General features: G+C 44.7%; 1 protein-coding gene across 2 annotated transcripts in view; it reads right to left on the bottom strand.

The window, feature by feature from the left end:
- Positions 1-27,842, bottom strand: part of LOC143934296 (uncharacterized) — a 93,923-nt gene that overhangs the window by 24,347 nt on the left and 41,734 nt on the right. For both annotated transcript variants that reach the window (XM_077457761.1, XM_077457762.1), the window contains exons 8-14: positions 26,364-26,520; positions 25,777-25,854; positions 24,846-24,937; positions 23,110-23,215; positions 6,498-6,577; positions 5,830-5,898; positions 2,287-2,347 (exon numbers count right to left, since the gene is read on the bottom strand). In XM_077457761.1, coding sequence (XP_077313887.1) covers positions 2,287-2,347; positions 5,830-5,898; positions 6,498-6,577; positions 23,110-23,215; positions 24,846-24,937; positions 25,777-25,854; positions 26,364-26,520 — 643 coding nt within the window. The remainder of the gene's footprint in view (positions 1-2,286; positions 2,348-5,829; positions 5,899-6,497; positions 6,578-23,109; positions 23,216-24,845; positions 24,938-25,776; positions 25,855-26,363; positions 26,521-27,842) is intronic.

The raw sequence follows: 27,842 nt of genomic DNA, 5'->3' as shown, positions 1-27,842 counted from the left end.
CATTATGAGGGGCTCCCCCCATCCATGTGGTGACCTCCAGGGTCTGTACATCTGCTGTGGCCACAATGAGGGGCTCCCACCATCCCTACGCCGAGTTATTGGGTCTGTACACCTGCTGTGCCCATTATGAAGGGCTCCCCCCATCATTTGGACATTTTCACTTAGGGGTGTATTCACTTTTGTTGCCAGCGGTTTAGACATTAATGGCTGTGTGCTGAGTTATTTGGAGGGGACAACATATTTACACTGTTACACAAGCTGTACACTCACTACTTTACATTGTAGCAAAGTGTCATTTCTTCAGTGTTGTCATATGAAAAGATAGAATAAAATATTTACAAAAATGTGAGGGGTGTACTCACTTTTGTGAGATACTGTATATGCCACGTCCCTTTAACTGGAGATAATAATGGAGAAATTGGTACTGGACTTTATAGGCACTGAGGTAATCAATGTTTTAGATAAAAATAATTTCTATTACATATTGATTAAAAAAGGAAACCACCAGACAAGCACTAGTTAAACAATTTTGCAAGGATTTGAACTTTTTCTCTATGATAAGTGGACTCTTGATTTCAGGATTTGAACTATTTATATATTTTCTATGATATTATGTTATAAAAAAGCAGCAGCTATCATTTGTTGCTTTAGTGTTTAGGTAGTTTCTACTCACTTAAAGCACATCTCATCCTGAAGCGCTGAGCAGTGTGCAACTGTGGTTAGAGATATAGAATTTGCAGCACGCAGGCTTTGAAACAATTTTGCAAACTAGAGATTGCCTAGATATTAATACAGCACACAACCCATGCACCATGGAGTATAATCCTGAATGATTCTGATGGTGTCCTTGTTGAGGTAACAATAAATATCCTATCAGGCTTGGAGTGAGTTGATAATGTTGTGCAGTGGCCCGGTGTCCTGTCGAGAATTGTCCCCCATTGAACAGTGTCCTCCCTATACTGCACTTGCGCAGTACGGAGAACAAAGGAGACGCCAAAAGTCTCCGAAGATGAACAGCTGATCGTCAGCTCTACACGGCAATTGTGCACTTATTCTGCCCTGAGTCCAAGTTCAAGCCCCACCATCCAAGTGGACATAGAGTTAGAATATTGTGCCTGAAGCGTGGCGAGTGAAGCGAGCCCGCGAGGGGCCCTCTTACAAAGTGCTGTCTTACAACATCGGGAGCGTGTGACAAAATTTTGTATTAAGTGCACAGGTGCCGTGTAGAGCTGATAATCAGCTGTTCATCTTCGGAGACTTTTGGCGTCTCCTTTGTCCTCCGTACTGCGCACTATAGAGCGGACACTATCCGATGGAGGGACCTTTCTCGTCAGATCACCGGCTCTCCATGATTATATAATATATATATATATATATCATATGCCCATTATGAGGGGTTCCCCCAACCCTGTGCTGAGTTCCTGGGTCTGTACACCTGCTGTGCCCATAATGAGGGGTCTCCCCCATCCCTATGCTGAGCTCCTGGGTCTCTACACCTGCTGTGCCCATTATAAGGGGTTCTCACCATCCCTGTGCTGAGCTCCTAGGTCTGCATACCTACTGTGCCCATTATGAGGGGTTTCCCCCATCCCTGTGCTGAGCTCCTAGGTCTGCATACCTACTGTGCCCATTATAAGGGGTTCCCACCATCCCTGTGCTGAGCTCCTAGGTCTGCATACCTACTGTGCCCATTATAAAGGGTTCCCACTATCCCTGTGCTGAGCTCCTAGGTCTGTATACCTACTGTGCCCATTATAAGGGGTTCCCACTATCCCTGTGCTGAGCTCCTAGGTCTGCATACCTGCTGTGCCCATTAGGAGGGGCTTGGGGCTGTGCCGGATTTATATATAATTTTAAGTAACAGGAGGAGCTGGAAAACACAAAGGTGGGTGAAAAACGAGCCAGGAATGAACCAGCAGTGAATATCACTTAATGGTGGCCCTACACATAATCTGATTGAATGATTCCTCACAAAATCCAGTAACAAGATCAGATCTATAAATTATAGACATTACACATATTGTGTAATCGATCTATTTCAAGCAAAACCAACCAATGTGATTCTGATCAGCCTGGATTGAAAATCTGGACGTAGGAAAGTAGATTTAAGTAGTTCAATATGATTGTTAAGTATATGGCACATCGAATGACCTTTTCAATCTTTGGATTATATTTCCGATCAGACAATAGGTCTATTTAATACAACTGTATGTTGTAATATTGTTCTGTGTATGGCCACCAGACTCCCCCTTCCAGCACAGTGAGGGGTTCCAAGACACGACTCACCACTTGCCGTGGAATGTTCACATTGTACTTCAGGGTAAAATTCTGTTTGGAAAGAGCAATTCTGGGGAGAGATCATAAAGACGTCATCAATCAGAGGGTACCAAACACTAATCAGGTGAAAACAAGCCACACGGTGCAAACACATCTCTAACTACAAATTTATCCAACGGCAAAATAACACAAAATTTGGTGACCGTACTGGTAACGTGTGTGTGTGTGTGTGTGTGTTTGTTATATAGAGCAGTTTAGTTTATTCCATTTAGTGTTTTTTTTGTATTTGTCTTTTCCCTTTCTGCGCTTTTGCTCATTATCTGTGTACTGTCTCTTTAAGAGCGGCCATACATGGTTATAAAATTGTTTGAGAAAGTGTTCGATATATTCGATCGTTCGACTTTTAAAATGTTAGTGAGGTCATTTTGATTCTCGAAATGCTAATTTTTTTGGCAAAAAAAAACGAACCCTCATGTTTTCAATTTTCAGAATCTCAGTATTAAATCGATCAGAATCAGTTTGAAGAAAAAAAACCTACACCACATGTGCATGTTAAAATATAACCCAGGAAGTACAAGCAGCGAAAAGAAAGATTTATTTTTTAAATACAACTGGCGAATGGGATGGGTCACAAAGGTCAAAAAAGCTTTACATATTTTCCGCTGATCAATGAAAAATTTACCATTTACATAATTTCCGATCAATGAAAAATGTACCATTTATGTTGTTAATGACAGATAATAGGTCAACTATTGGGGTAACAATTCAGATAGAATGATGGCGTTATTGCATGCATGTTTGACAGGTCAAATACCACAGTTTTTTTTTTTAAATGATTTCCTAACCATGTATGGACAACTTAAGTGTTTGAATTCTACTTTAACCACTTAAGGACCGGAAGGATTTGTCCCCTTAATGACCAGGCCATTTTTTTTGCGATACAGCACTGCAACGCTTTATTGCGCAGTCGTGCGATTTTGTACCCAAACAAAATTCATGTCCTTTTTTCCCCACAAATAGAAATTTCGTTTGGTGGTATCTGATCTCCCCTGCGGTTTATTTTTTGCACTATAAACAAAAAAAAACTGACAATTTTGAAAAAAAAAAAATATTTTTTTTTTACTTTTTTCTATAATAAAAATATCCCCCCCAAAAAAGTAAAAAAACTAAATTTCTTCATCGGTTTAGGCCGATATGTATTCTACATATTTTTGATAAAAAATAAATAAATAAATCGCAATAAGAGATTGATTGGTTTGCACAAAAATGATATGGCGGCTGCAAAATAGGGGATTGATTTAAAAAAAAAAAAATTAATTTTTTACTAGTAATGGCGGTGTTTAGAGATTTTTAACAGGGCTGTGACATTGCGGCAGACAGACTGGACATTTATGACACTTTTTTGGGATGTATAAATGGCAATGGTCGGCCGACAGATTGGACATTTATGACACTTTTTTGGGACCATTGACATTTATACAGCGATCAGTGCCAAAAATAGCCACTGATTACCATTACTGTATAAATGTCACTGGCAGGGAAGGGGTTAACACTAGGGGGCAATCAAGGGTTAAGTTTGTCCTAGGGAGGTGTTTCTAACTGTGTGGGGGGGTGGGACTGATTGGAGGAGGAGAAAGATCGATGTTTCTAATCACTAGGAGCAGCAGATCTGTCTCTCCTCTCCTGACAGAATGGTGATCTGTCTGTTTACATTGACTGATACCCATTCTGTCTCTCTCAGGAGCGATCGTGGGTGGCCAGCAAACATCACGTCCGCCAGCCATGTGCAATATTCTCTGGCGTCGTGCCCCCAGAGGTGTTAAAACAGGCGACGTACAATGACGGAGCTTTGCCCAGGAGAGCCAACCTGCCACAGTACAACTGCGGCGGCTGGTCTTTAAGTGGTTAAACAATAACCCTTTTGTGACTAAGCCTATTTTTGACATTTGGTGTTTACAAGTTAAAATCCATATTTTTTGCTAGAAAATTACTTGGAACCCCCAAACATTATAGATATTTTTTTAGCAGAGACTCTAGAGAATAAAACGGCGATTGTTGCAATATGTTATGTCACACGGTATTTGCACAGCGGTGTTTTAAATGCAACTTTTTGGGAAAAGGGACACTTTCACATTATGCAAATAAATTAGGCTAATTTTACGGTATAGTTTTTTTAAAATTCATGAAAGATAATGTTATGCCGAGTAAATAGATACCAAACATGTCACACTTTATAATTGCACGCACTTGTGGAATGACGACAAACGACGGTACCTAAAAATCTCAATAGGCGACGCTTAAAATTTTTTTTCCGGTTACCAGGTTAGAGTTACAGAGAAGGTCTAGTGCTAAAATTATTGCTCTTGCTCTGACAATCGCGGCGATACCTCACATGTGTGATTTGAACACTGTTTACATATGCGGGTGCGACTTTCGTATGCTTCGTTTTCTTTGCTGTGCGAGCTCGCTGGAACGGGGGGGGCTTTAAAAAAAATCTTATTTATTTTAAAATGAATAAATTGTTTTTAAAAAAAAAAAACAATTTTGATCACTTTTATTGCTGTCACAAGGAATGTATGAATACTGTATATATTTTTAAATCCAGCGCCATTGGGAGTAAACCGGAAGTGACGTCATGACGTCGCTTACGTGTTTATGTCAAGGAGACTGGAATGAAGCCGCTTAAGGCTTCATTCCAGTCCCTCCCCAGCCGCCAGAGGCATCGGATTGTGCATCGGTGCTCCCGATTAAACGGGAGCCCCAGTAAGAGCGGCAGGAGGAGGCGGGAAGGGGGGACGTCCCCTTCCGCTCCTCCGGCATAACAGCCGAGCGGCTTTTAGCCACATCGGTTGTTTTGGCTGGAAAGCCGATTGCCGTAAAAATCAGTACCGGGATGATGCCCGCACCTGCAGGCAAGCCTCCCTTTCTTCTAGCAGTGTCTAATTACTGTCTGTGCTGGCCCAGCTCCCTACCACTGTACACAACCTTTTATTAAAGGAGTGAAGGGGAATACTATAGAGCAGGAATCTTCAAACTACGGCTCTCAAGCTGTTGAGGAACTACACATCCCATGAGGCATTGTAAAACTCTGACATTCACAGACATGACTAGGCATGATGGGAATTGTGATTCCTGAACAACTGGAGGCCCGTAGTTTGAAGACCCCGGGTATAGAGGGTCAATTGAGTGACAGCTCTGAGCCTGCTGGGGCTGTTAACATCACATCCACACTTATAATCTTATGGAGGGATTGTTGATGGAAAGATCGGTTTGGTGATCAGGTCTCCAGTCCCAAGTGCAGCCCACCTGGTCTGATATTGACCTCTTCCCCCATTCCAGGGATTATCACTGCCATGCCTTATATGACAACTTGTCCCAAAGGTGCAGAGAATTCCTCTCATTTTGCCTTCCCCATTGAGTCCAATACAGTTCCTTGAAATGGTGGAATTTCAATACAATCATTGAATGTTTTCTAAAATATTGGAGAAATAAAAAGTCCAAACTCTGCTCACCCCTAAAATGCCAACAACCGGAAACATTCCGTGTACTTACCCCTTCTCCGAACAGTACTGGTAAAACTTTTTGCACGTGGCCTGCAGAAGCCTCAGACCTCCCAGGTACCTGAGGGAAGGTGTGGGAACAGGAAATCAGATTACTCCTTTTGGTGGTTGCTATAAAATTGCATCTAAAAAGGCAGAACTTTTTTTTTCCAGTTTTGAATAGAGTAGGTGAGGATTAGAACACCTGTCTGTTTTTTTTTAACACTTTTAACTGAGAAGCTGGATTTGACTTATCAGCAGTGGCGGCCTGTCCATACGGGATGCAGGGGCACCGCACCTCTAATCCATGCGCCTGTCCCCTAATCTTTAAGCAGGGCATCAAAAGAATGGATTTCAACAGGGGTTTCTTTTTGTTTTTTTGAAGCATATGAATAGAGCCTGAGGCTCTAATTGGCTTCAAAAAAGTTGTGTGACAATAGCAAATTAATATTAGCTATTGTCTTCCTGCTTCTCTTCTCAGCCAATCGGGATGTGGCCAGCGAGTCTTAGGACCCACTGGTTTCTCAAACACAACTTTTTTTGGGGAAAAAAAAAATACGCTTTTTTAAATTTTAATGCAAAAAAAAAAAAAAACAATACAATACAGTATTTACTTTTAGCACTGGAAAAAAAAAACTGTAAAAACCTTATCTATTCCCTTTAAGGCAAAGTAATCCTCACCCTTCTTTCCGGCTTATGTAAAACAGGTCCAGCAAACTTCCAAACTCTGTTGGGTCATTTAGCGGGTGAGGAACCAAAACCTGATCCAGGAAAATAAACGTTTTAAAGATCTTTGAGTAAAAATTCACAAACTACAGTAGTAAATCATAAATATGCTGCATTAAGACAAATGATATGTAATATATTTCAGATAAAGTAATTATTAAAGTTGACTTGTCATGCAACATTTAAAAATAACTCATTAAAAACTTAAAGTGGTTGTAAACCTTTACATGTACCCAGTAAAAAGGACTGGTCTTAGGTGATTCACAGAGATGAAACAAATCCTCCTACATAAGTAGTACCTGTTTATCTGGGGCCTTCTCTTCTCTACATCCATTCAAAGTCCAGAATTTATACAGTGCCCTAGTCTCAGGTCTTTTGCAGACTAATTCCGCATACACCCAACCGGACTTTCCATCACAATAAACTCTGATGGTCTTTCCGACGGAGTTCCGGCCCAACAGACTTACAACAATTACAACAAAATCCATTCGTTTCAAACACCATACTCTTTCCATTTTCAGATTATGGATTGAACAGTGCTCCGTGAGATGTTCAAAGCTTTGGATATTTTTTTATAACCCAACCTTGCTTTAAACTTCTCCACAACTTTATCTCTGACCTGTCTGATGTGTTCACTGGCCTTCATGATGCTGTTTGTTCAGTAAGGTTCTCTAACAAACCTATGAGGGCTTCACAGACCAACTGTATATATACTGAGATTAAATTACACACTGAATACAAATGCACGCTACACTTTTTGAATATTTATTTGTAAAAAAATTCCTTCCACTTCACAATTATGTAATACCGTTATAAAATCACACACATAGGTTGGAATTGATGGACTTTTTTTCAACCTCGATTACTATGCAATAGGGATGAGCTTCGTGTTCGAGTCGAACATACGTTCGACTCGAACATCGGCTGTTCGCACGTTCGGTGAATACCAAACGTTATGGGCCGTTTGCGCCAAATTCGTGTGGTGTCACGGCCCACAATGCACTACGCCATAGCAGTGCATTGCTGGCTCATGATTGGCCAAGCATGCACTGTGACCCCGCATGCTTGGTCAATCACAGCGCCGGCAGCGAGGAGAGCCATGATTGGCCACAGGCAGAACCAATCATAGCTTAGGCTGTGTAGTACATGCCCCACACTATACAAGGCCGCCAGCGCGGCGGCCTTGTGTAGTGTGTTGGCGTCTGTAGGAGTTAGTGGGTGTTCTCTGTGTACCTTCAACACAGTATACACCGTTTGTTATCGGACGATTTTGCGTTTTTTGCTCTTCTGTAATTGAGCTTTTAGCAATCTGCAGGAGTTTGTGGGTGTTGTCTGCGTGCCCTGACTGCAGTATACACCATAATATCCACCTATATAGCTATATTCTCTTCTGTAACAGAGCTTGCAGTCAGTTGTAGGAGATTGTGCGTGTTGTCTGCGTGCCCTGAGCGCACTACACACCATTATATCCACCTATATAGCTAGCTATATTGCTCTTCTGTAATAGAGCTTACAGTCAGTTGTAGGAGATTGTGCGTGTTGTCTGCGTGCCCTGAGCGCACTATACACCATTATATCCACCTATATAGCTAGCTATATTGCTCTTCTGTAATAGAGCTTACAGTCAGTTGTAGGAGATTGTGCGTGTTGTCTGCGTGCCCTGAGCGCACTATACACCATTATATCCACCTATATAGCTAGCTATATTGCTCTTCTGTAATAGAGCTTGCAGTCAGTTGTAGGAAATTGTGCGTGTTGTCTGGGTGCCCTGACCGCACTATACACCATTATATCCACCTATATAGCTCTTCTCTAATTGAGCCATCTGCCATCTGCAGGAGTTAGTTGGTGTTGTGTGCCTCAAGCACAGCACAGTATACACCAGTATTTACCCTTTAATTCCTGTTCTATAATAAAGGCATCTGCAGGAGTTAGTGGGTGTTGTGTGCCTCCAGCACAATATACACTACCCAATTGCTGGTTTTCCCATCTCCCTTCAGGCCATTACCATGTCTGGAAGGCCAACAAGGAAAGGCAGACAGGCACGAGCCGATAAATGAGGGCAAGCAGGCTCTGTGTCTACAGACAACAGTGCTGGTCGTGGACGCGGTGCATCGTCATCATCAGCACGTGGCCATGGGACACGCTTGTCGTCCATTTCGGCAGCTGGACGTGTTGAGCCGCATCATGCCGAAGACTTGGTAGAGTGGATGACCAAGCCCTCTTCATCCTCCTCATCCTCTCTCACCCAGGCTCAGGGTACTAGCAAAGCAGCTGCCAACCCATCGTCTTCCCTCGTCTCAATGTCATCATCAGTGACTCCTTCCCTAGACCCACCACGTCCTCCTGAGGAGTCCCCTGAACTCTTTGAGCACAGTGTTGGGTACATGCTCCAGGAGGATGCCCAGTGTTTTGTAGGCTCTGATGGTGATACTCAGCTAGAGGAAGGCAGTAGCCTGAGCGCAGAGAGAGGGGATGCTCAAGAAGGACAGCAATCTGGCAGTCATGTTCCACAAGCTGCAGCATACTTCCACGTTTGCTCCAGCGATGAAGAGGGAGGGGATGATGAGGGCACTGACTCCACGTGAGTGCCCTAGTAGGAGATAGGAGGAGGAGGCACCTGTCCAACGAGGCAGGATGCCATCCGGGGGCCAGCTTAGGTGCAGCACACCGACTGAATCACACCGCAGAGCTCCGCCTGTGCAGGGCGCTGCCTCTGCACGTTATTCTAAAAGTTCTTTGGTGTGGGCCTTTTTTGAGACGAGTGCATCAGATCGCACCGCTGCTATTTGCAACATATGTCTCAAGCGTATCTCGTGTGGCCAAAACATCAGCCGCTTGGGCACCACATGCTTGACCAGACATATGTTGACCTGCCATGCAGCTCGTTGGCAAGCGTACCTCAAAGACCCACACCAAAGAACAAAGCGGACCTCTCCTTGCTCCTCATCAGCTGGGATCTCCAACCCCTCTAGACCTTCAGTCCTCTCTGAAACCTGCTCTGAGAGGAATGAAGGTGTAGAATTAGGTGTGTCACAGCCAAGTGCTTCCGGGCACTCTGCTACCAGTACACCCACGTCCGATTATAGCAGGCAAATTTCCCTGCCCCAGCTGCTGGACCGTCAAAAGAAGTTCACTCCCAGCCATCCACATGCCCAGCGGTTGAATGAAAGCATGGCTAAATTGCTAGCACTTCAACTGCTGCCTTTTCAGTTGGTAGACTCGGCCCCCTTCCGTGAGTTTGTACAATGTGCGGTTCCTCAGTGGCAGGTCCCCAAACGCCACTTTTTCTCACGGAAGGAGATTCCGGCTCTCTACCGGCATGTGGTAGGCAATGTCCTTGCCTCACTGGACAGGGCGGTCAGCGGTAAGGTGCATATTACCGCTGACTCATGGTCCAGCAGGCATGGATAGGGACGTTGCCTGTCTTTCACGGCCTATTGGGTCACTCTTCTGGCAGATGGGAAGGATGCAGGACAAGGTGCAGTAGTGTTGGAGGTTGTTCCGCCACCACGCCTCCAAAATGCTACTATTGGTTGTGACACACCTCTCTCCTCCACCCCCTCCTCTTCTTATTCCTCCATGGCCTCTTCCAGTGCTCTGTCCTCAGAACCAGCAGTGCTCCGTAGGCGTTCAAGGGGCTACGCAAGTACACAGGCAAAACGATGCTATGCCGTGCTTGCGCTGGTTTGTTTGGGGGACAGGAGCCACACTTGGGCTCAGAGAGGGAGTCAGAGTCACACCGAGCAATCAGGCCCATTCGGGCACAGGTCCATGGCAGCTACGAGGTAATACCTCTTTGTCTCTGGCATCTCCAAGACCCCCGTGGGCTTCCCCGGGGAGGGGACCCGTAAATGGGAGATACAATAACAAAAACAAGAAAAAGTACAATAAGGGCCCATATCAGGGAGGTCATCAGAGACCTACCCTAACTCAAGGACCTGGCAGTTATCCAGTATGGGACTCCATTCAAGGGTTTGACCAAGAGAGGTCGGTATACTCCAATAGGAGAAATCAACCTTGGGAAGTTCCAACTCAAAACCGTTTCTTCCCGTTGGCAGACTTTGAAGCCCCATACATGGGGAGCCAGAGAGAGGATAATCCCCAGCAAGCACCATACCCGATTGGATCACGGAGGGTAGATCAAAGTGCAGTGTTTAGGCCCTCCCAACCCAGTCATGACTCCATCAATAATCGTGGGTGGGATTTTCCCAGGGACCACAGAGGCCTAAAAAGGCCTATAGAACCAAGAGGGGAGTCAGAGGGGGGAGGCGGATACAAGCAGCTAAAACGAAAAAGGCATTAGGGGAGGGTATTTTTAATCTCAGCACCCAGGCACTTTCTGACCCCGAAAAATGGCTTTTGGATAAGGGTCTGAAATTTGCTCCACCAAGATGTCTGAGCAAATTTCAGACCTACATGGACATACACAAGTTTGTACGCAGATTAAACATCAAGTGGTACATGTTGGGTAACCCCATTCAGGAGAATAATAGGTCGAGTCCGGTCTTTCAACATTCCGGCCTTGCCAATGCATCCCTTTTCAATCCCCCAGGGACACTGGCTCCTAGTATCAAAGTCTTTAGGGATCTAGTACTTAAGGATTTGGATGGGATGAAAGTAAAGAAATGCAAACTTCGGGGTGATCTGCAGAAGGGTTTGGATTCCCTCTGCAACAATAAGTCCCTTGTCATCAGACCTGCAGATAAAGGGGGCGGCATTGCCATCCTGGACAGGTGCGACTATCTCAAAGAGTTGCATCGCATTACTGATGACAGGGAGACTTATTCCCTGCTTAGCAGGGATCCAGTGATTAAATACAAAAAGGAATTAACAGGGATTGTAGATGAGGGCTTCCGTAGAGGGATCCTTACGGACAAGGAAAAATCTTTCCTTATACCTATGGCCCCCAGAACCCCAGTTATCTATTATCTCCCGAAGCTACATAAGAGTACTACCTGCCCCCCTGGTCGCCCTATTGTTAGCGGTATAGACTCGGTGACGTCCAGGGTGGGCAGGTATATAGACTTTTTTCTTCAGCCACTTGTGAAGAAAATCCCATCATACGTGAGGGATACCAAGCAAATCCTTAATATGTTAAACTCCTACAAACCAACCCCAGGCTTATGGCTCGTGACAGCCGACGTCACATCACTTTACACCATTATTCCCCATGAATTGGGTTTTGAAGCCGCCAGGGTTTATTTGGAGCGAGACTCTGGTTTAACACAGATCCAGATTGATTTCATTTTGGCCCTTTTAGATTTTGCAGCCAAGCACAATTATTTTTGGTTCGACAACCAGTTTTATCGTCAAGACAAAGGGGTTGCCATGGGGGCCAAATATGCCCCCAGTTTGGCTAACTTATTTATGGCCAAATGGGAGGAGGATGTCATCGATTCTCCCAGACGACCGGAGATAGTGCTGTGGGCACGATATATTGATGACGTCCTCCTCCTGTGGGATGGTGACGAACATGAACTCCATGCTTTTATGGAAGGGCTAAATAACAACTCGAGAGGCATCAAATTTAGCTATGAAGCCAGCCAGGAAGGTGTGAACTTTCTAGATTTAAACATCAAGGTTAATAGTGAGAGTTTTGTCACCTCCACCTTCTTCAAATCCACAGATAGGAATTCCTATATTCCTATGGGCAGCTGTCACTTGGACTCCTGGTTAAGGTTGGTCCCTTTGGGACAGTACCTACGCATAAGGAGAAACTGTTCTGACACCAACAAGTTTGATGAGCAAGCCAAGTTACTATCTCAGCGGTTTTCGGAGAAAGGCTACGCGGCAGACCTGTTGACCGAGGCTTATACAAAAGTACGGGAGAGAGACAGATCTACCTTGCTGGCAGATAGGGAGAGTGAGGCCGATGCCAATCAGTCTTTATTACCCTTCGTTACTACCTTCTCGATGCAACATCAGAAGGTTAAACAGCTGATCCGTAGACACTGGCATATTTTGACCAATGACCAAACTCTTGGAACTATCCTACCGGAAGTCCCTAGAGTAATTTTTAAAGGAGTCTCTTCACTAGGCAATATGATTGCTCCTAGTGTACAGAACCCCCCTGTGAAGGACAGATGCTTCTTTCAGAACATCAAAGGGTTCTATAGGTGTAGGAATTGTCAGGTGTGCTCCTACAATAAGAACAAAAACTCTAAAATCCTTGAATTCGTCTCCACCAGCACCCAGAGAAGGTATATAGTGGAGCCGTTCATCACATGCTCGTCAGAAGCAGTGGTTTATCTCATCCAATGTCCTTGTGGGCTTCAGTACGTGGGGAGAACTAAGAGAGCCCTCAAGGTCAGATTGAATGAGCATATCGCCAACATTAAACGGGGTTTTGACAAACATCCCCTTTCTAGACATTATGACGAGAAACATGGAAGGGATCCGTCTAACACCTTGTACATGGGGATTGATAAGTACAAACCCCACTGGAGGGGGGGAGCTCTGGTCAGAGAGATCTCACGGCTGGAGATGTCGTGGATCCATAGACTAAAAACTTACACCCCTTACGGTATGAACACAGATACAGACGTTAATGCGTTTATTAATAATGCTTAACGTGTTGTTCCTGCCAGTGTTCTAGGCACAGACGTAAAGCATTTATGACTTTTTCCATCAGACATTGTGGGATCTGGATATTTGTGGATTTTTCTACCTCAATGTAGCGTTTGATGGTTTTTCTTGTAAGCTCCCATTCTTTCCATTTTGAGAGAGAAATATCTTTTTTCTCATCTTTTTTCTCATAATGTATTGAGTTCTACATAATACAGTTGTGTATGCCCCTTTCACTTTTTGCTGTGGGTGAACTTTGTAGCTTAGTTAATACCGCTATCTTAATATTATGAAGTGTTTAACCACTTGAGGACCGCCGTATTGCCATTGTACGTCAGCACAATGGCACAGGCAGGCACAATCACGTACATCTACGTGATTGCCTTCCAGCGGGTGGGGGGTCCGATCGGACCCCCTCCCGCTGGTTACGGCGGTCCGATTCGGTCCAGGAGCGCTCCGTGATGAGGGGATGGCCGTTGGTTTTCGGCCACCCCCTCTGGATCGCTCCTGGCCAATGAGAAGCTTCCTCCCCTGTGTATTGTTTACACAGGAAGGAGGAAGTGATGTCATTCTCCTCGGGGCGGTCTTTTTGACCGGACTACGAGGAGAAGAGTAAAAGTAAGTCTGCACGAACACTACACTGACATGTAGGTACACACAGGCACACAAACCCCCCCCCCGATCCCCCCCCCGATCGCCCCCCGATCCGCCCCCCCTCCCCCCCCAGTCACAGTGTCACTGATTGCATTGATCATTTCTTTACTGATCAATGCATTCAGTGTCAGTTGTGACAGTAAAAACTGTCAGGACAGTTAGTGTTAGGTCCAGGGTAGCCCCCTATCACCCCCCAATAAAGATTTAACCCCCTGATTGCCCCTAGAGTTAACCCTTTCACCCCCTTTTGCCAGTGTCACTAAGCGATCATTTTTCTGATCGCTGCATGTGTCGCTAGTGTCGCTAGGTAGCTAGTTATTTTTTTAGGTTCACCGCCAGGTTTTTATATCGCTAGGTACCCCGATATACTACCCAATAATGTTTTTAACCCCCTGATTGCCGCTAGTTAACCCTTTCACCCCCTTTTGCCAGTGTCACTAAGCGATCGTTTTTCTGATCGCTGCATTAGTGTCGCTACAGTCGCTAGGTAGCTAGTTATTTTTTTAGGTTCACCGCCAGGTTTTTATAGCGCTAGGTACCCCGATATACTACCCAATAATGTTTTTAACCCCCTGATTGCCGCTAGTTAACCCTTTCACCCCCTTTTGCCAGTGTCACTAAGCGATCATTTTTCTGATCGCTGCATGTGTCGCTAGGTAGCTAGTTATTTTTTTAGGTTCACCGCCAGGTTTTTATATCGCTAGGTACCCCGATATACTACCCAATAATGTTTTTAACCCCCTGATTGCCGCTAGTTAACCCTTTCACCCCCTTTTGCCAGTGTCACTAAGCGATCGTTTTTCTGATCGCTGCATTAGTGTCGCTACAGTCGCTAGGTAGCTAGTTATTTTTTTAGGTTCACCGCCAGGTTTTTATAGCGCTAGGTACCCCGATATACTACCCAATAATGGTTTTAACCCCCTGATTTCCGCTAGTTAACCCTTTCACCCCCTTTTGCCAATGTCACTAAGCGATAATTTTTCTGAACGCTGCATCAGTGTCGCTAGTGTCGCTAGGTAGCTAGTTAACTAGGCTCCCAAAAAGTCCCCCACATGTGGTATCCCCGTACTCGGGAGAAGCAGCAGAATTTATTTTGGGGTGTAATTTGACTTCTGCCCATAGCATGTGTGAGCAATATATCATTTAGTGACAACTTTGTGCAAAAAAAAAAAAGTTTGTAATATTCCCGCAACTTTTGGCAAAATATAAAATATTCCATGGACTCAACATGCCTCTCAGTAAATAGCTTGGGGTGTCTACTTTCCAAAATGGGGTCATTTGGGGGGGTTTTGTGCTATTTTGGCATTTTATGGCCTTCGAAACTGTGATAGGTAGTGAGGAGTTAAATCAAAAATTTGCACCCTTAGAAATCCTGAAGGTGGTGATTGGTTTTCGGGGTGCCGTGCGCGACTAGACTCCCAAAAAGTCCCACACATGTGGTATCCCCGTACTCGGGAGAAGCAGCAGAATGTATTTTGGGGTGTCATTTCACATATAACCATGGCATGTGTGAGCAATATATCATTTAGTGACAACTTTTTGTAAAAAAATTTTTTTTTTTTTTTTTTTGTCATTATTCAATCCCTTAGGACAAAAAAAATAAATATTCAATGGGCTCAACATACCCATCAGCAATTTCCTTGGGGTGTCTACTTTCCAAAATGGGGTCATTTGGGGGGGATTTGTACTGCCCTGCCATTTTAGCACCTCAAGAAATGAGATCGGCAGTCATAAATTAAAAGCTGTGTAAATTCCAGAAAATGTACTCTAGTTTGTAGACGCTATAACTTTTGCGCAAACCAAAAAATATACGCTTATTGACATTTTTTTTACTAAAGACATGTGGCTGAATAAATTTTGCCCTCAATGTATGACTAAAATTTAGTTTATTCGATTTTTCTTATAACAAAAAGAAGAAAATATCTTTTTTTTTTCAAAATTTTCGCTCTTTTTCCATTTATATTGCAAAAAAAAAAAATCGCAGAGGCAATCAAATACCATCAAAAGAAAGCTCTATTTGTGGGAAGAAAAGGACGCAAATTTCGTTTGGGTGCAATATTGCATGACCGCGCAATTACCAGTTAAAGCAGCGCAGTGCGAAATTGCAAAAAGACCTCTGGTCCTTAAGGTGTTTATTGGTCCGGAGCTGAAGTGGTTAATCACATATTGAGTTAGCCATGTATTACAAAGTGCCTTGTATGTTTTATCCATTTTTGATTATTAAGTGTTAGTTAATAATTTTTAATTTTGTGGTTGGACTAGTCCCCTCCTCCCTTTTTAATTTTATTTTAATTTTATTTTATTTGAGGTATATATATATATATATAATTCTTTATTCTTCCTCCTTCGTGATATGGAGGAAGATTTATTTGCTATGGAGGTCTGGAGCCACGACTACACTGTATTGAAAGCGAGACTTGGCACCAGATGAAACGCACACACTTCCCTGCAGGAGGTGATGTGCGCCGCCCATCCGCCCGCTACGTACGGTGTGTTGTCATCCGCTCGTTACGTACATTGTATTGAAAGCGAGACTTGGCATCAGATGGAGCGCACATACTTCCTTGTAGTGGGTGATGTGCGCCGTCCATCCGCTCGCTACGTACGACGTGTTGTCATCCGCTCGTGACGTACGATGTGGCGTCATCCGCTCGTTACGTACGGCGTGTTTTCACGCCGTTGTAAGGAGCGTCGTTTTACAGTCGTAAACAGGGAGGGGCGGGTGATTGCATGGATCATTTCCGCCGCCTTGGCTCTCTGACCTTGCACTCTATTGGATATGAGAGTGAGGCCTGGTTCTTTGATCCCGGAAGTGAAATAGGCTCGCACTCTATTGGATATGAGAGTGAGGCCTGGTCCTTTGACCCCGGAAGTGAAACAGGCTCTCACACAACGGAGGAGGTGGCTTGTTCCAACATTCACTATATAATGGAGGCAATATGGCGTGTCACCCATACCCCAGACGACGTGAATTTTTCACGAAACGCGTTGGGTGGCGTGACACGCTGACTTGCCTCATGTGAACTGGTACCAGAAGGGATATCGATTGGTGTTCGCGATCGGCCGACGCTTGCCCAGTTTGATGATATGCCCGATGTTCTTTCATGTTTGTAATTGCATCTCTTGTTTTATATTTTTGTTTTAATAAATGATTTTACACTATTTGGAGCATCTTTTCCTCCCTATGGTGAACCTTCCTTGATCCTACAATGCTACACATCTGAGTCCCGCTTCAAACAGCGTTTTCCCCTGCTGGATGGTTTATGACTGGCGTATCTCCTAACCTGCCCTACGTAAAAGTGTTCCATTTGGAGGGCTCAAGTTTGATCCATCTTCAGACCCATTTTGTGATTAAGCGCTCCCTACCGGGACGTCTGGTAAGGGGCTATTATTACTTGTCTGGTGGAGGTGCACCTGGTTTTACTTCACGTTGATTGAAAAGTTTTACGATTGAATAGATCCCTTCTACACAGGGTGTTTCTCCAGTTGGACTTTTAATGGACTTTATGTTATCACATACATTTTCAGTACTGTTTGATTCTACTTTATATGTTTCTTGTTTTTGAATCGCTGACTTAGAATTGTACATTTTTTCCTTTTGGTTCATAACCTATGAGGGGCAATATATATGTTTACTGTATTTAGTTATAAGTAATGCCTTATGGTTTATTTAGTCATTAGTTTGGTGTGTTAGAATAATAGATCACAAGATACACTTCTTTAAGGTAGAGTGGTTTACATCCTAATAGAAGTATTAGGGATTGCGCAGTTCTCTTCTTTTTCTTTGTTTTTTATGTATATTTCACTTTGGGTATATATTAGAATTGCTGCATCACACATTTTCGTTAAGTATACACTGTAGCGCAGATTTCCTCTTCCTTTTTTCTCAGATATTTTGTCAGCTCTTCAGGGGCAGGTCGAGAGGTGGTTGATGCCACGCCAGCTTAAGCCAGGATTGGTGGTTTGCGACAATGGCACCAACCTCCTCTCCGCCCTCCGACAGGGACAACTGACCCATGTGCCCTGTGTGGCTCACGTCCTTAACTTGGTGGTGCAGCGGTACTTGGGCAGGTACCAGGGCTTACAGGATGTCCTGAAGCAGGCCAGGAAAGTCTGTGTGCATTTCCGCCGATCATTTAATGCCTGTGGTCGGCTGGCTGAGCTCCAAAAGGAGTTGAACCTGCCCAAGACCACCTTATATGTGACATGCCCACCAGGTGGAACTCAACGTTGGCCATGCTGCAGCGGCTGCACACGTAGCAGAGGGCCATCAATGAGTACCTGTGCGACTACGGCACCAGGACAGGGTCAGGGGAGCTCGGTTTTTTCTCACCACGCCAGGGGCATGATCAGGGATGCATGCACTGTCCTGTCACCGTTTGAGGAGGCCACAAGGATGGTGAGCAGTGACAGTGCATGCATCAGTGACACTGTACCTCTTGTCCACCTCTTGGAGCATACGCTGCGTGGAATAATGGACAGGGCACTTGAGGCAGAACAGAGGCAGGAAGAGGAGGACTTCCTTGCCTCTCAAGGCCCCCTTTATCCAGACAGTGTTCCTGCTGTGCCACCCATCACACAGGAAGAGGAGGAGGAGGAGGAGGATGTGGATGATTGTGTCAGCATGGAGGTGGAGGCTGGCACTCAGCATCAGCAGCAGCAGACTTGTAGGGATGATTTACAGTCCCAAGAAACCCGTGGACTTGTACGTGGCTGGGAGGAGGTAGCTGCGGATCATGTTGTCCTTAGTGACCCAGAGGACTCCGGACCAAATGCCTCAGCTAACCTACGCTGCATGGCCTCCCTGATCCTGTAAAGCCTGCGGAAGGATCCTCGTATTCTTTGGATCAAGGAGAGGGACCATTACTGGCTGGCCACTCTCCTTGATCCACGGTACAAGGGTAAGGTTGCTGACCTTATCTTGCCATCGCAGAGGGAGCAGAGGATGAGACATCTCCGGGAGGCCTTGCAGAAAGGTCTGTGCAACGCGTTCCCAGAGACTAGGAGGTTACAAACTCCTGGTCCTGGACAACGTGTTACTGAGGCATCGGTAAGAAGGAGCGGTGGAGAAGGTTGCCGTCTGACCAATGCGTTCAGACAATTTTTTAGTCCGCAGCCCCCAGGTATGATCGGTTCCAGCAACCATCGCCAGGGTCTGATTTACATGGTGCAGGACTACCTAGGGGCAAGGTCAGACTTGGACACCTTTCCCACCGAAAATCCTCTGGCTTACTGGGTCTTGAGGATGGATCACTGGCCAGAGCTTGCAGAGTATGCAATTGAGCTACTGGCCTGTCCTGCATCCAGCGTTCTTTCGGAACGCACCTTCAGTGCTGCTGGTGGCTTTGTTACCGATCACAGGGTGCGCCTGTCCATCGACTCGGTTGATTGACTGACCTTCATAAAGATGAATCAGTCTTGGATCACCCACAGCTACCAAGTACCTGAAGCTGATGTAACCGAATAATTTTTTTTTGAAATATCACATCCCTTCAAGACTGCCTATGCTGATGCTGAGTGACTGTCCTATTATGTTGATTGTCTATCCTTTTCCTCCTCTGCTGATATGTTGGAAGAACATTTTTGGTTCTGGGTGATGCCATCAGCCCCTGTTTAACAGGGGCATTTAATTACAATTTTTGATGCAATGCTTTGCAGCAGGGCTCATTCCTGCACTAAAACTAGAGTATATGGGAGAGGTTGCAGTGTCGTGGCACCAGCACCAGTGCTTAAGGCCCAATTTTTCGGGCCCCTGTTTAACAGGGGCATGTAATTACAATTCTTGATATAATATTTCACAGCAGGGCCCGTTCCTGTGCCCACTGAGAGTAACTGTGAGGACTTATAATGTTGTGGCACCAGCACCACAACCACCAAAGGCCCAATTTTTCTACCACTGTTCAACAATGGCATGTAATTACAATTCTTGATATAATCTTTCACAGCAGGGCGCTCCAGCGCCCACCAAGAGTCACTTTGAGGGCTTACAATGTTGTGGCAACACCAACACCTTGTTCCGCCATTTCTGCAGAGCATATAAGGCAGGCCCCTACTTTCAAACATCCAACTTACAAACATCTCCTACTTGCAAACGGAAGGAGACAACAGGAAGTGAGAAGAAAAAAGACGGACGGCAAAACAAATTATACAGGGGTGATAACCGTTCCCTATGTTTTCCAAAAAGCTTAAAAATAGATTTTTTGACTGGCGCTACACTTTAAAAATGTACCAGTTCAAAATTACAAACAGATTCTACTTAACACAACAAATCTACACAGTCCCTGTCTTGTTTGCACCGCCTGTATACTGCTGTTCTGAGCATATAGGGCCTGGGGGCCCCACGTCTTTCCTTTTTTTAATATGGGTACGGGGTTCCCCTTAATATCCGTATAAGACCCAAAGGGGCTGGTAATGGGCAGGGGGGGCTACCCATGCCATTTTTCTCAATGATTTTCATCCATATTGCCAGAACCAGATATTACATTAAAAACGCAAGCAGTTTGAAATGACTTTTTTTCCGTTAAATGTCATTTTGTACAGGAACTGTTCTAAACACGGGAAACACGTGGCACTTCACAGGCATACTATAGACACCCCCCAGGCACAATATTTAAAGGAATATTTCACTTTTTTTTTCACTTTAATTGTCATTAAAATCAGTGCTCCCGCCAAAACGGCCATTTTTAAAAACATTTTAGGCATTGACCCATGTCCCCTGGGGCAGGAGCCAGGTCCCCAAACCCTTTTTAGGACAGTATCTTGCATATTAGCCATTAAAATTAGCACTTTTTATTTCGAACGTTTGAGTCCCATAGACTTCAATGGGGTTCCAACGTTCGTATGAATTTGCGGTCCGTTCGAAAGTTCTGATGTGAACCGAACCGGGGGGTGTTCGGCTCATCCCTACTATGCAACTATGTGCCACTTTGTGTTGGTCTATCATATAAAATCCCAATAAGATACATTTACGTTTTTGGCTGTAACATGAAAAAATTTGGAAAATTTCAAGGGGTATGAATACTTTTTCAAGGCACTGTACATCTGTTCAAACTGCTGAATTATAAAGCTTGTCTGAGAGTTCATGAAAAAGGGGGAAGAAAGATGAAGTTACACTCTGCAGAGCTTAGTGAGGAGAGCTCTGACAGCTGATTGGAATGAAGGGATACCCCTCTCTCTTCCAATCAGCTCACAGGAACAGAGCTGAGGCTGTCAAACAGCTTGAGTTCCCTCCCCTGTCAACTTTGGAAGTAAAGTGCACTTGGAAGTAAAGTCACTGTAGATCCGAGGGGGACATGCAAGGAAAATAAAAAACAGCATTTTAGCTTGCACATGATTGGATAATAAAATCAGCAGAGCTTCCACTCATTTCAGATCTACCCCTTAGATTTAGAGCGACTGCGCTTTCAAGTGCACTTGCAGTGCACAGTGGATTTGCCTTTTCGTAAATAACCCCCTTAGTGCGCTTAACAGAGGCAAGTACCCGCTATAGAGAGATATGCTTTGTTCATAGTTCATTTCGGAGGTTTACAACCACTTTAAAGTAAAAAATCAGGATATGGTTAAAGTGATTCTAAAGTCTTTTTTTTTTTTTTTTACATAAAAAAAACAAACAGGTTTATACTTAAATGTTCTGAACCCTGAACCTCCTCTTCTGGTGTCCCACGCTGGCGATCTCGGATCCTCCTCTTTGGCATCTACCCCCATAGCAAGTCACTTACTATGGGAAACCATCTAGCCCTGCCCAATCTAGCATGACTGTCCCTTGCCCATCCCTTTCATTCACTGAATTTTAATTCTTATAGTCATGGAGGCTCAGCATCATATGTGGGTGTTTTTTTTACCTAGGGCAGTCTCCTACAGTTTGCTTAGAAATGCCCACTCCTCCAGACTGACATCCACCCATCAAGGTATTCTGATATTTGCATAACACCTCACAAGAGCCAGCTCACTACCTGTATCACGACTAAGGGCTCTTAAACCTTGTACACACGATCGGATTTTCCACAGACAAAGCGGCAGACTTTTGTCCAAAGGGCATGTGCCTGGATTTTGTCTTGCATACAAACAGTACACAATTGTCGGCCAACAAACTCAAATGTAGTGACATACTAGATGTACTACGAGCCAATAAAGAGGAAGTTCAATTGTCAGGCTCCACCCTTTGCGCTGCTCCTGCTAATTTCGTGTTAGCAGAAGTTCAGGGAGTGTTGATTTGCACTTTTCGTTTCTCGTTTTTCATTTCGTGCTTTTCTGTTTGTTTCTGAATGGCCGTTCATCAACCAGACATGTTGTGGAATCATAGGAGATAACGTGTTATTTATTATTGGCCTTGGAGTTATTGCTTTGACCAAAGTCCAGTCAAGGAACAGGAGGAGGAGGATTTTTTGGACTGAAAATTGGCTGCTTTATTAATCATGACCAATTATGTCATATGCCTTTGCTGCGGGAGCTCCAGGAGAATAATCCACATGATTTTCGGAATTATCTCTGGATGACAGACCCCTGCATTCACCAACTCTTAGCATTGTTGATATTAAGAAGCAGGACACATGCATGAGACTTTTATTTAATTTTTTTGGTTGAATAATGATTTGATTTGGTATATTTTTTATATTTTTGGATGCATAGAATGCACTTTTTGGTCACTAGGAAAAAAAAGCCTTTGAAAATATGTTTGCCAGATGGACCTGTGCACACACGATCGGAAGTTCTGAAAAAAGACATTTGTCCGCGGAAAATTTATAAGCCTGCTATCCAACATTTGTCTGCGGAAAATCCGATAACGATTGTCTGAGATTGTATAAACGATCTGATTTTCTGCCAACAGTCTGTCATCAGACAATTCCCGGCGGAAAATCCAATCAAGTGTACAAGGCTTAAGAGGAGTACCGAGGCTTGCCCCTCCTACCAGCCATGAAATACCTGTATCACATAGAGACGCACAGAGATCCAGTGAGGATCTCACTGGGTGTATTGAAAACCAAAAAGTTTTATTTTAAAAGTTGTACTAGCATGTCGATGACCAGGGAAGGAAAAATATAACCAAATAAAAATAATATTTATAATTTTTTTATTATAATAACTTTTATTATGGATTCATTTATATTGTATTATAATATGTAATATTACACAGATTTAATTCATGTTACTGCATTTTATTCCACCTCATATAACTTTTACAATCAATAATGTTTGTTAATCTGTCCCGAAGAAGGGGACACAGATCACATGTGAAACGTGTCGGATTTCTTCTTGCATCTTCCAGAAGTATTTTAGATAACCACAAAGATTGCTGTCCCCTCCCAATAACATCTTAGTACTGAATATTTATTTAAAATGTCCTTACCAGCTTCTTGCTTTCTGAAATGGTGACCTCTGCCCAGAAGTTGGAAATAGACATGGAGATGGTTTTTCCATAGTAACCATCTGAAGGGTTTCCAATTATCCCGATTCTGCAGAGGAAGAAAGAATTCAGAGAGAAACTTAAAAACGGAACTCAAGCCATGCAAAATATATAGATGGCATATATGTCCAGCATTATATCTGCCTAAAGAGGTTGAGGTCCTCCAGGTAATCTCCAACCAGGGCTGGTGCAAGGATTTTTGACACCCTAGGCGAAACCTAATTTTGCCGCCCCCCGGCTCAACCCCCGATCCCAACCCCATTGCCCTGCCCATGTACACCCCACCTTTTTAATGAGGGGACCAGACCACACCAGAGGTTTTTGTGTGTGTAAGGGATGCATTTTGTGTTTTGGTGTCTGTGTGTGACTGTAAGGGATGCTTCACCAATTTCACCACTTCACCAATGCCAATCAATGCAGCCTCACCTGTGCCCAACAAATTCAGGCAGTTTCACCAGCGCCCATCAAATGCATCCTCACCTGTGTCCATCAAATGCAGGCAGCCCCATCAGCACCCATCAAATGCAGTCTCATCAGCACCCATCAAACGTAGCCTCACCTGTACCCATCAAATACAGCCTCACTCACCTTTGCCCATTAATGGCAATTCACCTGTGCCCATCAAATGCAGTGACACCCATGCCCATTAATGCTCCTTTACCTGTGCCCCTCAAATAGTTTCATATGTGCCCATCAAATAGTCTCACCTGAATCCATCAAATACAGTCTCAGCTGTGCCAATCAATGCTGCTTCACCACTGCCAATGCAGCCTCACGGGGGGGGGGGGCTCGGTACATACTTGGCATTTTGGCAAATCAGTGAATATAAATACATATACACACATAACATTTGCAAATTGCATGTCATTGTCAATATATACAATATCATTATTATCTAAGACAGCAACAGTGTTTACTCACCACACACTAGGTGATGGTATTGGGCTCAGCAAACTTGTATCTGAGGACATGAACCTGTCTAAAATTCATGTGTACGCCTGTACCTGCCTCTGTCTGTGCCTCTTCCAGGCTCTGCCAGGCGCCATGCTATGCTCTCCACTCCAGTGTGACACGGCCAGTCCAGGAGAGCGTCTTCGGGGGAGGGGGGGGAGGGGGTTTGTAGTCATTGGACACACACGTCAGAGCGGAGAGCGTGGGATGGGCTGGTGCTGCTGGACACATGTCACTGTTACTCAGAACTACTCAGAACTATCTCCGCTCCTAGTCAGAGCGGAGAGCGGGCTGGGGGGTGGGATGGCCGCTGGAATGTGCTGGACAGTGTGAACACATATTATGTCACTGATGTGTCAGCGCGGAGACCGGGGGGGTGGGGCGTAGACCGGGGACCTGGGGCGCTGCTTCACACATGTCAGAGGCTCAGAGCGGCTGCCTGGTGCATAGTGCAAGCTCTATGGACAGTGCGGGAGTAGGATAACCAGCGGCCGGCCGCCCTAGGTGGCAGTGCGCCCTAGGCGGCTGCATAGTCCGCCTAGTGGTAGCACCGGCCCTGTCTCCAACACTTAGTCTAAGCTGCCTAAACACCTCCCTCTCCAGCTCCTGGGGCTCGCAATATGTTAGAGGGAGAGTCGATTAAAGACGATTTTACAATTCAGTCTCTCAGTCTTTCCCTGCTGGGCTGGGGATTATGGGAAGATGTGGGTGAGGTTAACAATTCTTACCTGGCATACGAACGGCAAGTAATCGATTTCACTCGGGGTTCACTTTTCATTGTGGAGTAATGAGCCAACCACTTGGTATAATCTGGCAATCCCTGCACAGAGATGTTGTTATACATTAATGGCAACTAAGAACCAGTATTTCAGAATATCCCCCCCCTCCCCCCAAGCTGTTACCAAACTCATTGTGTACAACACAATCTAACCACACACCTCACAATCTGATTGCACAATCTCTCTCCTTCAGACTTACCAACCATCTGTAGTGTGAGGGCCTACCTCAACAACTCATTCAACTATATCCAATCAGAGGGACCCTTGTACTTCATAGCGGTTAGTAAATCCAATGATTGTACAATCTGATGGTGGTGTATGAGGCCAGCTGTAAACTGAACACGTTAAAATCCGATTGTACAATTTACTTTGGATTCATCAATAACCACATAGTGTGCAGGCCTAGAGGAGCAATCCATTTAATTTATAAAATCAGGTTAGTCCTTACACGACAGACAAACAATTTTTGGGTTCAGCTTTAAGCCGGCCATACATCTGTTAATCTGTTTTACAATCTCTAACATTTCAGTAGATTGGCACAAATGTGAGAACATCCTACAACTGTTAAACAGGGATCATCTCTGTTAAAGGGTCACTCTACCCAGAACGGATAGTTTACAGTTTCACCAATTGCTAGTTTATTCTATTTCTCTGGGACTCTATCAGTGTTCCAGGTTCTGCACAACTGTTGTTCCCATTATATGGAGTTCCCAGCACCCTTACAGTGTTCTCCTGGCTCTGCAGATATAATGTGCCCATTATGACAGGGCACTGGGTATTTTATGGCAGAAAGCCAGTGGGCCACTGAGCCCTCCAGACTCCACCTAAAATGGAAACTTCCCTTTCAGACACACTTAGACTTTGATAAACATTTGCTCACCACTTGTCCAATCAGCTGGAATCCTGTGGGCAGCTTCATCCCGAACACCGGAACTTTGGAGATGTTGATAAGCCATTCCTGTGTGGACATCAGAAACAGAGACACTGACATCACTCATCTGCCATGAGGATGGATCAATTTTGTTAAATTGTAACCTACTTGGAGGAACACAGACCTACTTCTGAAAATGCTTGCTGCCTGGCTTCGATAGTTTGAGGCAGGGACAAAGAATAAGGATAACATTTGGGAACAACTACTGAAAAAAATACTGAAGTCACAAGATAATCATGACAAGCAGGAATCTAGCATTTTAAAAGTATGGGTCAGTAATGCCAGTCCTCCTATGTCCTGGTTTTACACAATAAATCTCCAGGAATATGAGATGACTTACTAAATAAAGTCTAACTGCAGCCAATGCTTTTCGAGCAAGGGAATGGCAGACATTGACCTCATTGTGTCATGCTTCAACCACCAAACCCATAATGGAGACCAGCACTGGTCTTAGGTAAGTGGGCCTCAAACTTCTGCTAGGATTGTCGTTTCTAAAGCACAGTGAGATTCCAGCTACCAACAGTAATTTTAATCACCATGTATCTGCCCAGCACCCGGTCCTCAGTGCTCTGGTAGTCGTTCAGGAAGGTCTCAAGTGTGGACAAGGTCTGCCTCCGGAAACAGTAGAAGACAACACTAGCCAGTCTGGAGGACGTCACCCCGGGCTTGGGCTTCTCCAGGAACTGTGTGATCCTTGTGAGATACAGATAGCATGGGAACAATGATTACTATTCACTCTTATTAGGGTCTATTAATCGATGGCTTGTTTACTCCACTACAAAACAGGGGGGACCACACATAGTACACACCTTGAAACGGTCTATTGTAAAAAGGAAGGATACAGTAGATAGAAGAGCTTACAGTCTATTGGGGTACAAGGGAAAATAAAGGTCGTGGAACAGCTTACAACCTATTGGAGTATATAGGAGGATACAGAAGGTGAAAGAGCTTACAATCTATTGGGTTATAGGGTAGGATAAATAAGGGAGAAGAGCTTACACTCTATTAGGGCTCATTCACACTTGCTTCAACTTTAACACACATTAAAATGCCTATCGCTCATTCTGGGGGAGGGGCGTGACCGGATGTCAGGGTGAGAGGTCGCGGCGGGCTCAGACCTACTGCTCGCTCCAGAGACTAATGCTGCCGAGGTAGTGTGGAGGAGGAGGAGGGAAGGAGAAGCCGAGCGTTGAGGTGCCGAAACGAGGGGACGCTGCGAAGCTGTGACACCACCAAAGCGAGAGTAACGGTACATTCGGTTGACCGAACGGCGCAACAGTGGAGGTATGTGGAGGTCGCCACAGGAAGCTCTCCCATAGAGGAACATCGATCCCCACGTAAGAAACCCTGTGAGAGAGGGAATCAAAGCGAAGGGAGGGATTGAGCGATACCCCCCCCCTCCGGTGGAAGAGACGGAAGACCTGAAGGTATGACCAGGAAAAGGGGGGTGGAGGAGGCGACCACACATAATGGATCACAAACATTACGTAGTTCCAAAGATAAGGCTGGTCACTCGACCGGGCTGACAGGCGTTGCTGCTGCTGCCGCCGCTTCTAAACTGGAGCGATATGCCCATACGCCTAATCAGACTCCAAACCAAACACCCAAAAAGAACGTGCAAGTCGGAGAGGGGCGGCCGCAGAGTACTGCAGCCGTGCAAACGGTCGGAAGGAAAAGCCAGGGCTTGACGACCGAAATAGAGCCGACAAGTTTAAATAAAGCAATATGTGTGGCAGTCCGGTCGGACACTACGGGTGTAATGGGTGGAATATCGGAAGCACAAGCGTCCGTGAGTAATCCCTCAGAGAGGGGGACTGGACGGGACACTGAGATAAGTACAGAAGGAGAAATTTGGGCAAAAGGTAAAGAACCATCACTAAAAGAAATTCTTTCTGCGGTGAATAGATGTAAATTATCATTGGATGATGTATCAGATCAATTAAAGCAGATAAGAGAAGATGGGTTAAATCTTAAAAATGAAGTACAGAAAACTGTGGCCCGTATATCAGATATGG

Source organism: Lithobates pipiens, unplaced genomic scaffold (genome assembly GCF_037356315.1).
Source record: "Lithobates pipiens isolate NorthernLeopardFrog02 unplaced genomic scaffold, aLitPip1_a1.2 Scaffold_27, whole genome shotgun sequence".
Taxonomy (NCBI): domain Eukaryota; kingdom Metazoa; phylum Chordata; class Amphibia; order Anura; family Ranidae; genus Lithobates; species Lithobates pipiens.
This window is presented reverse-complemented; position numbering and strand designations above follow the sequence as displayed.